A 14,080-nucleotide genomic window follows, 5' to 3' on the forward strand; every position below is an offset into this window, starting at 1 on the left:
TAAGACAGTATATTATGCACGTCAAAATTACTACCAAAATTAACTAAATCGACAGAAGAAGCGCAGGATGCTTTAGATAAAATTGGTATTAAGACTTTGACAGGCGAGAATTTTTTATTTCATAATGATACAGCATCAAATATTGTTATTCTTACATGTAACACCTACTTGAACATTCTCAAGAATAGCCGTAGTATTTATGTTGATGGCACGTTTAAGTGTTGTCCAAAATTATTTTACCAAATGTTTACCATCCATGTTTTACATAACGGATACTATCTTCCCCTGATTTACTGTTTTTTGCCTAATAAAACCTCGGTTACCTACGGAAAAGCTTTTTCAGCATTGTGTGATTACATTGACCCACAAGTTGTTTTCGCAGATTTTGAAGAGGCTATTCATTTTGCAATACGAAAAACGTGGCCATCAGTAAAAATAAAGGGATTCCATTTGGGTCAAATTTGGTGGCGGAAGATTCAGTCAGTTGGACTTGCATCAGAATTTAGAAACAAAGATTCTGAAATAGGAAAATCTCTAAAATATTTATTTGGCCTTCCTTACCTACCACCGTCAGAAGTATTGAACTGTTTTACAGATGATTTATTGGCTATCAAACCGATAGACGATAAAGTGGACAAAGTATTCGACTATATTTTTGAAAATTATATGATGTCAGATAGTCGTTTTCCTCCTGAAATGTGGGCTGAATGTTCATCTTCCCTTGCTTTAACCACAAATGGCTGTGAATCGTTCCACAGCAGATTCAACAACGAATTCAATTCTGCTCATCCTAATATTTTTAAGGTTATTGACATACTAACCGAAATACAATCCGAAACACAAATTAAAGCTCGAAGTGGTGTAAATACACCAAAACCAACAAAAAAACAGGAGCTCATTGAAAACATTATCCGAGAATTTTCATCAAATAAAATAACTACCATCGATTATATAAAAAAATTGTGCATCAAAAATTTACCTATTTCATAATTTTTTTTTATATTTTTTTTTATATTTTTATTCATACATTTTTGTCTATTTTTTAAAACTTTTTTACATTTAATTCACAGAATATAATTTTTATAATTTAACTTTAAAAAACAACAACACATTTTTAACCACACCTCTTTAGAGACAGTCCTAAGTCTGTATGAAGTGGAAAGGAATTTGTGTTGTAAAAAACAAGATTACTACCCGGATTTTACCTGATAGTAAAACTTTTTTCGATGGGAGCCGTTTGGGTATTGACCTGTTCGTAAAACCTTTTTTGACGGGAGCCGTTTGGGAATTGGCCTTTTTGAAAACAGGAGCCGTTTAGGAAAATCGGGAGCCGAATGGGCTATGCCCAAGCAACCTTGTTTTTAGTGTTGTGATGTCCTTTAAGTTAAATTTGTTAAAAAAGAAATCAATGATTTCATGATATTATTGTCTACGATTAAATATTTGATTACCCAAACTAGAACCAGCACAAAACTTATCAACTGTCACAAATAGTTCAAATCCATTTATAAACATATTTCGACAAGTACTATGGTCGATGTATGGTAAAGATGCTTCTAATAAAATAGGACTTGAAATGCCTTTTTCCGTTTTTCCCCAACCAACAATCTGTAAAAGTATAAAACAGTTGTATAATATGTATCCAATTATAATTATCTGTACAAATATTAATCACTTTTTATTGAGTCTTGGGAATCAGTGGTATAATTTAGGGGGGTAAGGTAGGCATTGGCGCCCCCTTGTCATTAGCTGGCAGTTGTTGAGCTAGTTTTGGGCTGCAAGCCCTCAAACATGATTCATGTTATTCTAAATAAAATGTAACCATGATTTGTGACTCGTACTAAAACGTAAATAATCATAGCGTATCTACAGTATCCTACTATTTCTTATTTATGTATAATATTATTAATTAATTATTCTATAACCTATAATCGATTTTCGTACCATGCAATAATATTATATCACGAAATCAAAATTTAGCACCATCCATTACTACAGCAGCGTTTTTAAGCTTTTTATCCATGGAACCCTGTTTGATGTCCACTTGATAAGTGTAAAACATACTAGTATATGTAAATAACATATATAATACATAGAAAAGCGGATCTAAATGGTATATACAAGTGGAGAACATATAAAAAAAATGAGGTACAGTCAATTGGACATTGGTCGTATGAAATTAGTCGTGGTAAAGTTGTTCGTTTGGTAAGTTAGTCGTTTTCAAAATAATATATATTTTATGTAAGAATAATAATTTTTCGTAATTTTTCTTAAATTAATATGTAATAGTTTGTGTAAAAGTAATAATAAGTTATGAGCTATCCCAGATATATTCGTCAAATGTTCTATTATTATTAATTTCCAAATGTTATAATGAATATATAGCATTAAATACGGATAAAAAACCATTATGTCATCCTTTTACCGAATTATTGGTTTTTGGAAGGTTATATTCATCAACATATAAATTCAAAATTGTAATTGAAAATTTGGGATTTTTCCTTTTCCCGTTCCTGTCCATTTTACCAATATACGTTTCTTCAAAACATTCAAGTTAGTATTTTGGTTACATAACTTAGAATGGAATGTTCATCTGAATGTATTCTGGCATTACATTTTTTTTTAAATTTTCAATACATTTTCATATAGTTTTTTTTATCATTTTTACTTTCAAAATGATATAAAAAACAATCATGCACGAGAATATCATTTCTTCTTTCACTTTTAATAAAATCTAGGCGTATTAATTATTATTTTTTTATTTTTATTAACTTCACTATTGTCCATTAATTGTACCTACATAACGTTTTTAAACCAGTATTCACGTTTCACGACGAAAATTTAAAAAATGACCAACTTACAAAACCACCAATTTCAGACAGCCAATTTTACCGCGATCAATTGTAAACGGCCAATTGGCGCAGACTCAACCTAAGACTTGAAGAGTTACATGCCCAAAGCTTAGGAGGAAATGTACTGTCTTCTGAATTATAATGTTCCGTATATTGTATCCTTACATTCAGCGCAATTATCTATTGTAACTTAACTTTATCGGAGAGATTATGGTGACAGTATTAGTAGACAGTGGTAATCAAAATGTTTTTCGTTTACTATGAATAATATTTCTTTGGGTGAAAACCAAATCACTGTTCTTTGTGTTTGGGTAGAAAAGGTCATTTGGGCGAAAACCAAAAGGTCGATTTTGGGCGAAAACCGATCCGCCCGTTGATATTTGGGCAAAAGTCTACAAAGTTGAATTTGTTATTTGTTGTAACTTTAAAAAAGATAACCGTACCGCTTATTAATGAAATGTTCACCGAATATAATATTTTTTTCAAAATATTTTGACTCTATTCAAGAGTCCAATCTTAATCTATTCATAAGTAGAAGGAATTTTAGGTTTTAGATTCTGAGCGGAGCGAGGAAGCTAGTGGTTTTACAATAATATATTTATTTTTTTTATCCTGTATACAACATTATACCTGATGGAAGTGTTTCGATGTTAACATAATTTATATTATCTTATATTCTACTAAATTGGATCAAGATGGTGCTTAATAATTATACGAAAAACTGCTAAAACCGGGATTTTAATTTCTAACACTTTGTTTGTCAACAAAACAACATGTAAAAAATTATAATTACAAGTGGGTCACAGTGTAATGGATGGTGTTAAATTTGAATTCAATGATATAATATCAATATATAAAAAAAACGGTTCTGAGCGAAGATTGTCAGTCAGCCTATGATATTACCAAGCATATTAAGCTACAAAGTAATTATTAAATTTTAAATTTGATAAATTTTGTAAGAATTAAAACTTTAAATACTTATAAAAAAAAAAAATTATGCCTCTGTATTTTTAATATTTTCAACTGCTATTGTAACAATATATCAGGAGCCTTATATTAAATCACGCATTTTGGCCTAACAAATAACATTTTATTGATATTTATAGAAAAAACAACTAAAAAAATAGAAATGCGAAATTGTCAATAAACAGCTCAAAAAGAGTCAAGATATTTTTAAAAATTTACAGTATATAGGAAATTAAAATATGAACATTCAATAAAATTTTCATGTATCTACAGTGGTTTTTTTTTGATTTACACCAAAATAAGAAAATCGCTACATGAAAAATCGAGTAAATTTCCAATAATAAAAAATATGAACTTCAAACGCTCATAAAAATTGAATTTGACATTCTTCTAGAAATTTTTTTTTTTTTATAAAGGTAGACATACTTATGAAGAATCTTTTATTACACTTTAAAATATTATATCTAAAAAGAAAATTTTTTATGAAATTCTAACTTAAAATAGTTTGCTAATTTTCGTGTTTTTCCGTATTCTGTCAAGATTTGAACTTTAAATGCTTGTAAAAAAAAACTGTGACTAGGGATTTTAATATTTTTTAAATGTCATTGTAATAGTATAGAAGGTTCTTTGTATTAAATTTTCAAGCTTTATTAGCCAACAAAAAAAGTTTTATGGACATTCTTAGAAAAAAAAACCCAAATAAGTTTGAAGCTGAGTATATCCGTATACAGTTCTAAACAAGTCAAAATATTTTGAAAATGTTTCATTCGTAGAAAAGGCTTATATAAACATTCTTTGAAAATTTCATGCAGTTACGATCATTTGTTTTAGAGTTACACCAAAAGCCTAAATCGATTTTGTCAAAAACTAATAATTCCCGTTTTTTCTTAATTATTATTTTGTTTTTCCAAGCGCTTTTGAAAACTATTAGGAAGTTTTACCTCCAAAAAGTACCAACTAAACTAATTTTCCCATCGAACAAGATACTGAAATTGAAAACCAAAGCACTATTTTGACAACAAATCGTGATTAGTTGATACACAGACATAAAATACACATACTTCAGCAGAGAATCTTACGATGTTTGCGCTTTATATACAAATGGAAAATAAAGGATGGGTACAGTAATTAACTGTAAGTAAATCACAATTTTATTATTTAAATAATACTACAAACAAACCTTTCCTTGGTCTCCATTGGCTACATTGTATTTACCATTCCAATCGATACAAATAGGCGAAACACCATTACTAAAAGAAACTAGGTTTTGTAACACAATAATAGCTATATCTTCAGCATGAAACCCAGTAGGTCCATAATAACCTTCTTTCAGGTGAATCGTTTCCACCTGTATAATTGTTTTAATTTATATTATTTCATACCAATTATTTTTAGATTTTGAATTATTATTAATAACTTACATTTATTATTTGAGTGAATTCATTGTCGATTATTGTAAAATTTCTATCATATTTTCCAACAGCAATTTTGTATAGATCATCCGTTATTGATATTTTCTTAGAAAGCATAGCTTTTTTCCAAAAACAATGAGCCGCTGAAAATTATATTTATTTAGTTTCCATTCTTTTTTAAATACATTGCACAAATGTTTTACCAGAAATGATTAAATTTGGAGAAATAATTGATCCTCCACATATCATGTCATAGTTAGAATCTGTTTTATTTAATTGATATATTCCAACATTCCATGGTGCCGTTCCAACAAGTGCTTTATCACCATTGTCGATCAATACGTGGTTTTTGACATACACTCTACCACAATCTAAAATAATATTTAAATATAAATATAATATATTATGGTAATAATTACTAAGTATTTATGGAATAAACATAATAATGACAATTTAAAAATGTAAATTAAATGGTTGTGCATAAACAACGATTATTTGATCATCCTTAATAACAAAGTAGGTATTACGAAATAGTATTTACATAGGTAGGTACAGTAAAAATTATGTAAATGACTAATATATACGAGTATATATAAATTGGAGACTTATGTTTATATGATAAAAACAAAATTACATGGATGGCATCTATATAGTTGTTTATTCCACAGTCCATTAGACTGACAAAGCAATTCAAGTGTAATCTCTTGTCCATTCGGTGCAGTAAATGTTGGCTTGCATGATGCTGTTGCTATTGTATCGGGTATCGATAAATTTGAGCAATTAGCATACTTACCATTATGACTACATTTAATATCTAAACTATCTGATATTAGAGGTGGACACATTTCTATAAAAGTAAATGAATTATAATCAATTATAACCATACTTTATACTTGTATATTACATTAATAATTAAGTAACTATTGCGACATTTGAATGACTTTACAAAACTTACTGAAACACAATTTCTCAGTATTCGACAACCATTTTCCTTTTCCCTGACAAAATCTAATACCTATAGGATAAGCCATATGATATCCAAGTTCACACTTCTCAATAATAGTACGGTGATGATTAATTAATGTCCCATGAGATAAAATTTCATTAGAACCTTCATAAGAATATAGAATTCCTTCGACAATTGGCAAAAAGCATGAATTCTCAATGAACTGTCAAACCATAATATAAATATTATTATTGAATAATAATTATTATTATTAAATATTATTTAATTTTTTTAATTATTGTTACTAAAAATATATATTCTTTATAAAGTAGGTATTCAAGTTTTGAAGCTGAAGAGTTGATTTAAAAACCAAGCCAATTCAATATAGGTATTAACAATTAAAATTGATAGGTACCAATAAACAAATGTATTTACGCACATGTTTGTTTAAGATTCCACGAATCCATTGAACATAATATTTAAGGTCTGCAAAACCTGAAAATATACCGTCTTTGGGATCATCCATGAAAGTCAATACCCCGGTTAAAAAATAAGAATTTGAGTGTAAAAAACTTATGCCTGCTCCTGCATTATCATAACCTGCTCCTTGTTCTGAAAAAAAGTTATTCTTTTATATACAAGACACAAAATAGTCATATTTATATTGTTAGGTAATGGGTGCATAAGTGTAGGGGAACACGGGGCAAGACGAGACACTCAATATTTAAAGCGTTGTAGTATCTTGATTTTTCTAAAAATTCTTAATTTATGCACCATTTATAAGGGCCCGTATTACAATAGTTGAGCTCCGGTTAAACCACTGAATTCGGCCGGTAAAATCAGTGGTTCAAGCGCAACCGAGTTTTAAACTATGATTGTAAAATGGGCCCCAAGTCAAACTTCCTTAGTTTTATAATTGTTCAGATTAAAATATTTAAAAAATATTATAGAAATCAAAAAAAATATGAAAACAGGATTTGTCCCACCTTACCCACAGCATGGGGTAAGATGAGACAGATAAATGTCCAATAGATATATTATTTTCAAATATAGGAACATACGAAAGATTTTATTTATAATAATTTTACAAAAAAAAAAACACATTAATATTAAGAGGATTTCAGCGCACTATATTTTGTTTTCTCTCTCTGGCCCACGCGCAACATAAACGAAACGCATATACACAGAATTTTTTTTCTATGTTTTTAAGTAATATTAGAGTAAAATTACCTATAACAAAAAAGATAGAGAATAATATTTTTGAGGGAATGTCATTTTTTTTTGTCTTAATATTGTCTCAAAACAATTTAAACATCATTTAAATGTACAACTTTTTTTTTGTTTATTTTGAAAGTCGAATACAAAGTCATATAACAATAAAATATACAATCAATATGTCATTCCCTCAAAAATATTATTCTTTATCTTTTTTTTTATGTATGATTTTACTCTAAGATAACTTAAAAACATAGAAAAATGATTCTGCGTTCACATGTTTTATTTTATAGCCAGACTTTGATAATACTCTAACAAAACCCCCACATGACGTGTCTCATTTTGTCCCAGATAGACTAATAATGTTCAATTTAACCTTAACTATTAAATATTTAATCAAATGTAATAATAATACATAATACTAAACTACAAAAATGTATAATTAATATATTAGAATAATATTCTTTAAGAATTTATATATTGTTCTTGCCTTAAAATAGCGTAGAACTTTATACAAAATAAATCATTTTGAGACGAAAATAAAAAAAAACATTGCCATATTAATCAGTTATCATTAAATTATTACCAAAAATTATCTAACTTCCCTAAATAAAATATTCCAAAAAGGAAACATTTTTTATTTATTTTATTTATTTATAAATTATTGACGCTATTCGAATTTTAAACATTATAGTGTGTTTAATAACATCACTAAGAATGTAACAGTAAAAATATTTAAACTTAATATCCATAAAAGTGTAATGGAGGGACAATCCAACCACCAATTAAAACACGCCATTCAAAAACGTACTATAATAGTTATAATAATATTATAATGGCTTGGGAATCAAACAAACTGTCCCAAGCACACTACAGCAGAGGATACCTAATTGCCCGCTTTTTTTTTTTAAATTTTTCCAATTATCAAGAACATTTTTAAAATATTTTACTTTTAACCCCCAAAGTACCGACAACATACAATCAACTATCAAAAAGCTCCATCATAGAGTAATACATAATATTTCTATTCTTAAATAAAAACACAGGATAACTATGAGCCATATGGAATGTGGGGTGGTTCAATATACATATACACAAGGCTGGACATTAAAGGGTTAAAAAGTTAAAGTTAAGTTATTAATTTTATATTAACTTTTTAACTTAACTAGTTACTTTTGGCTTTTGGTGTGTACTTAGTAAATTTCTTTTTTAATTAACATCTAACTAATATGGAAATACTGTATAAAGTATTAACACTATAGTCTATAATTAGATTTGGGTTGGTAAAAATTAAGTAGTCTTATGTTGTATAAGCAAATTAACTTTTTTTTAACTTAATAAAAAGTAAACAAACAGTGTGTATAAACTTTTAACTTAACTGAGTTAACCTATAGTTAAATTAACTTTTAACTTTTAAATTTTTGTTATTGGTGCATATTAACTTAACTTAACTAAGTTAAAAAAAAATCATTAACTTGCCCAGCCTTGCATATACATACATATTAGTACTTATGTATAACTTGTATATACATACACATTACACACGCGACACATTCAATACATAAATATAATATTTATTATTTAATACCTCTCTGATCAGACGTTTAGTAAAAAGAACACAATAAATTTAACACAGTGGCACATTTGTCACATCGCACAAAATAAAATCATAAACACATAAATACTTTAATGTTACGTCCAATCGATACACGCCGACAAGGAAGGGATTACACAAAAATCGTTCTATATAAAGATATGACAAAATCGACACAGCTTGCCACTTCAGTCAGATCAGCCCAGTCCGCCAGTCCGTCGAGGGAAGGCAGTGTTTTCCAAAGGCGCCTCAAAACACAAAGCACATGCCAGTATGCAGTACGATATATTTTTTCACATTTAAATAAATGCATTCACACTTATATGTATATTAGGTCATTCGAACATTCGGTATGAGCTTCGTAACTAATCTTGTACTATTCACCAAATCAACTTGTTTATTATTTTTTTTTCACCAAACTTAATACTGTTTACCGCGTACAATAGTATATATTATTAATCGTAGGATCACACATAGGTTCATAGGTTAGATTATGTTTGGGTTGGTATCAATGTCCGTAAAAGGTCCTATATGGTGATAACGAACACAATAAATCTCTAGGTAATGTATAAAATCATTACATATTAACAGTTCATAGGTTAGATTGTATTCGGGTCGTTTAAACTTAAAATCCATAAAGGTGTAACGGAGGGACAACCCGACCACCAATTAAAACACGCCATTCAAAAACATACTATTGTAAGGGCTTGGGAATCAAACAAACTGTCCCAAGCACAATAGAGCAGAGTGATACCAAATTACCCGCTTTTTATTATTTTTCCAATTATTAAGAACATTTTTAAAATATTTTACATTTGATCCCCAAAGTACAAACAACATACAATCAACTATCAAAAAGCTCCACCATAGTTAAATTTGAAGCATTTTTACTGCTCTAAAATGTGTAAAGAAGAATAAAAATAAAACACGAATAATGTAAAATTAATACTATCATCGCTACAATCAGAATCTAAATTTGCATTACCCATTGTATAAGTTGTACAAAACTTATCAAAATACACAAATTGTTGATTTTTGGTTGAAATTTTTTTTTCGACAATTACTAGGTTCGATGAATGGAAGAAATGTTTCAAATTTAACAGAATTATTCCCATTTTCCTCTTTTCTCCAAACGGAAATCTGTAAAAGTATGAAACAATTGTATGTATTTTAATGTCATATTTTAATGAGTATAAATAGTTGTATAAATTACATGTATGTATACAACTATTAAAATACAAATCAATTTTAAATAAAAAAAATAAAGATATATATATATATGATATTATAATATGTGTATAATTAATAATATTATAATAAAGGCATAATATTAATATCATGTTATTTATATGTTGGTAAGTAATTTTATTCAATTAGTTCAATAAGGGCTGACTAATCAATGTTTTTAATTTTGGAAAAGAATCGAATTTGAAATAAGAATAGTGTATAGTGATTTTACGAACGTTTTTTATTTTGAGTGCAAATGTAATTCTTAGGACTTAAATAATATTAATTATTATAATTATTACAGAACTCAAACGATGTATAAATTAAGGATGTGCAAAAAGGTACAATGTAGCCCATTTTGTTCTCATCGAAGGCTAAGAAGCCAAAAGTTGTATGTCCTGCAATTTTTCTCAAAATCGTTTTATAAGTCTATTGTGTTAATCTGGGTCGTCTTTTTGATTCAGTAAAACATTATAAGTCAATATCATAATGAAAATAATATGATAACGGAAAATTGTTAATAATGTAGAGCTTAATATAAAAGTAGTTTTAAGTGAGTTTTTTTAAATTTGTACCTACGTTCTCCGTTACAAAGTTGTGACGTAAAGTAACTTAGAGGGGCTCAATTAACACAATTTCTTATAAACAGTTCGTTCTCGGAATTTAGTCTTAGTTAATTAAATTTAAGCTATCACCAAAATGTATTAGTTTGTTTGATAACATAACCATAACCTCATACCACTTTGTATAAATTAAACTAGACAACAAATCTCAAAATCTATTTTATGTATTCAATAAAACTACAAAAAAAGGTATATAGTAGATAAATTTACCTTTCCTATATCTCCATTGTGCACCTTATATTTACCAATCCAATCGATACAAACAGGTGCAACATCATTGCTAAACGAAATTTTGTTTTCTAACACAATAACAGCTATATTCTCACCATAAAACCCGTCTTCTCCATTATAAACTTCGTTCACGTAAATTGTATCCACCTTTATAATTGTTTTAATTCAGATTTTACATATCATACAAATTATTTGTAGACTTTGAATTAATAATAATATTAACCTACTTTTATTATTTGAGTCATTAATTGATTATCACTGTCAATTAGTTTTTGAGTCAAAAATGGATTATTATTAATAATTATTGTAGTACTTGTATCATATTTTCCGACGGCAATTCTTAATCGACCTTTTTTTACTGATATTTTATGAGATAAAAATCCTGTTTCATTAGAAAAACATTGAGCCACTAAAACGTAATTCGATTAATTGTCATTCTTTCTTAAATACCTACATTGTACAAGGATTTTACCAGAAATGACTACATTTGGAGCAATAATTGATCCTTCGCAAAATTGGTAACCAGCTAAAGGATATGTTGATGCTCTTAAATAATTATATATTCCAACACTCCAAGGTACTTCTCTAATAAGTCCTTTTTTATCATCGTCGATCAATACAGAGTTTTTGTCAACTGGTCTACCACAACCTAAAAAAATATTAGATACATTCGAAGTAATATTAAAAGCTCTATATTTATTTTTATGCGTAATCCTGGCATCTCATTTTTTTACACATAAAAAAAATTATATTAAATGTCATATTATATACTTCTTTCCAAATAAGAACGTACCGGGTGTGCGACTGGTTCCCGACACACACAAAGGCATAGGTAGTGACCGATGGAAGGGGGAAAAAGTGCGCAAAACCGGTGTGTTCTTATTTGGAAAAAAGTATAGTAATATTATTTTTTACCTGTGGTCATATTTGTTCCATATTCGTATAGAGCACACAACTCGTTGGTCTCGTCTAAACCATCTGAACAATCCTTACGCCCATCACAAACCCACGACCATTCGATACACAGTCCATTTGTACAATAAAACTTATCATCCGTGTTCCTAAAGTTTTATTCCAAAGTGCAACAAAGTATTAAATATTTTTAATATTAATATTACAATTATAAGAAAATATGAAAGGTAATATCTGGGGCCCGGAAATACCTATTATTATTTGTATTGAAGCTTACCAATTGCACTTAAAATTACCTTTTCGTATACCTATAGCCCCAAGGCCCCACCTACCACTATTTTAGTCACTTATAACTGCAATGCTGGGCATAAACAAGTTAAATAGTTAAAGTTAAGTTAATTTTATTTATTTCACTTAACTTTTTTTAAATGTTATTTTCATTAACTTAATTTTTAACTAAATCGATTTTTATTGACATAAACTTAATAAATAAAGAGTTTTAATCAAATCCAAGTTACGTTAGCTTATATAAATAATTAAATAATATCTAAATATACTAAAATTATTATTGATGATACATATTTCATAAACATTTACTTTTTATTATTTTAAAACATATTACTGGTTATTTGTTTAATAAAAATAAATAAATAACTTAACTTAAGCTAATAAGTTAATTGTAAGTTTTCATAAGTCTTTAACTTGACGCAGTTAAAAATAAAAATTATTATCACTATTAATTTTAAACTTTTTAAAATGTTTTCTTTCAACTTAACTTAACTCAATTAAAAATTATCATTAACTTGCTCAGGCTTGCTTAGAAGTTATAATAAAATTGTATTTATTTATATACTACAATTCACCAACACTGAGCAAGATACAGCTTGTCGTCTTTTGAGTTTTCTGTCACACAAAATTCCGGATCCTGAAATAATGATTTTTCATGCGTTAGCTATTTCAAACACATTGTTGACAGTAATTTGTATTTTGTATTTTTGCACCTACACATTAAAAATGGTTAAGTGTTATTTTGTACCAGGGTGTAATACTGGTTATGCTCTAATAATAACTTTATTTATAAACTATAATTTACAAGCTTTTTTCCTCGTAAATAATCATCGATTTTTTTTTTAGGTGATTTATGCAGTGTTATAGCCAATAGTGAAAAAAAATAATGGACAAATCCTAAATAAATTCTTATTATCGAGACCCGGGGGTTCCAATGTTTCCGGTGGAGATATGATAAATATTCAATTGAATATTAAAGACATAACCAACTCTAATGAACGACTCCAAAAAATAAATCAATAACTAAATCAAATTTTAGACAAAGGACATTCTGAAAAAATTGAATTTGCATTTTATATTCATAGGTATAGCTCTATGGCATCTTGCTAAAAGCTCTGTATTCTAAATAACATATTATGTAACAAATAATTTAATAGGAAAATGATTATTCATAAAGCATAAATAAGGTTAAGATATTTTGTTTTTTTACTTTGGGTGTTCTGAATAAACTTTTATTTTTTAATCCAATTGTTTTTTGTTATTTGACATCTATATCATAACCAGTATTACAACCTGATATAAAACAACACTTAACCATTTTTTACAACGTTATCAGTCAAATTGTTGTGGGAAAGAGAGGTCCACCAGTACTATTTTGTGCAGCAGACTCTTATAATATACCTAGATACCGTGCGTTCGTGCGTAATATGTGCGATGGCGTAATTTCAGTTAATGATAGAGAGTGGAGAGAACACACGTTTTGACACATGCACACACATATTTTTGTAAATTAAAAATAAAATAAAATCTTAGAAATAACTAAAACAGGATTTGTATATTATTAGGTTTAATTTAAATTAATCAGTTCGAAAATTATTGGAATTAAAATTAAAAGACAGATATTTGTTTTCAAAAAATTAGTGGTACCTACAAAGGTAATAATATATTGTAATATTCGATTAATTTACAACTGATTCTTCCTACAACCCACCAACCCATCAACTCTCCCAACCCTTGTATTTATTGTAAAAAAACACATTTACAGATTGTATAAAAAATGTTGTAACAAAAAAAATAAAACAAATAGGTATTTC

At 27.9% G+C, this 14,080-nt stretch overlaps 3 protein-coding genes across 13 annotated transcripts in view; all 3 read right to left on the reverse strand.

Moving 5' to 3' along the window:
* The window catches only part of LOC100574854, a 276,000-nt gene that overhangs the window by 135,670 nt on the left and 126,250 nt on the right, over positions 1 to 14,080 (reverse strand). The gene's annotated exons all lie outside the window — the stretch shown is intronic.
* On the reverse strand, positions 1,408 to 6,726 carry LOC107882165 (modular serine protease-like). 4 transcript variants are annotated; one of them, XR_003839400.1, is made up of 9 exons: positions 6,616 to 6,726; positions 6,186 to 6,399; positions 5,865 to 6,077; positions 5,434 to 5,601; positions 5,240 to 5,373; positions 4,999 to 5,166; positions 4,880 to 4,911; positions 1,676 to 1,806; positions 1,521 to 1,608 (listed from the first exon to the last, which is right to left on the reverse strand). XR_003839400.1 is itself a non-coding variant. In XM_029489211.1 (8 exons), exons 1-7 carry the CDS (start codon positions 6,700 to 6,702, stop codon positions 4,894 to 4,896), a joined length of 1,002 nt encoding a protein of 333 aa, XP_029345071.1. In that variant the 5' UTR covers positions 6,703 to 6,726; the 3' UTR covers positions 4,781 to 4,804; positions 4,880 to 4,893. The 4 variants fall into 4 exon arrangements, 2 of the variants coding, with proteins under 2 accessions (XP_016655839.1, XP_029345071.1); XR_001678659.2 differs by lacking the exon at positions 4,880 to 4,911; XM_029489211.1 differs by lacking the exons at positions 1,521 to 1,608; positions 1,676 to 1,806 and adding an exon at positions 4,781 to 4,804.
* LOC100158699 (suppressor of tumorigenicity 14 protein homolog) overlaps positions 6,675 to 14,080 on the reverse strand; it is a 9,200-nt gene continuing 1,794 nt past the window's right edge. For both annotated transcript variants that reach the window (XM_016800352.2, XM_016800351.2), the window contains exons 3-9: positions 12,846 to 12,903; positions 11,982 to 12,127; positions 11,539 to 11,715; positions 11,294 to 11,475; positions 11,046 to 11,213; positions 9,971 to 10,125; positions 6,675 to 6,788 (exon numbers count right to left, since the gene is read on the reverse strand). In XM_016800352.2, the coding sequence (XP_016655841.1) occupies positions 9,997 to 10,125; positions 11,046 to 11,213; positions 11,294 to 11,475; positions 11,539 to 11,715; positions 11,982 to 12,127; positions 12,846 to 12,903 (860 nt within the window). In that variant the 3' untranslated portion in view covers positions 6,675 to 6,788; positions 9,971 to 9,996. The remainder of the gene's footprint in view (positions 6,789 to 9,970; positions 10,126 to 11,045; positions 11,214 to 11,293; positions 11,476 to 11,538; positions 11,716 to 11,981; positions 12,128 to 12,845; positions 12,904 to 14,080) is intronic.

This window comes from Acyrthosiphon pisum, chromosome A2 (genome assembly GCF_005508785.2).
Source record: "Acyrthosiphon pisum isolate AL4f chromosome A2, pea_aphid_22Mar2018_4r6ur, whole genome shotgun sequence".
Taxonomy (NCBI): domain Eukaryota; kingdom Metazoa; phylum Arthropoda; class Insecta; order Hemiptera; family Aphididae; genus Acyrthosiphon; species Acyrthosiphon pisum.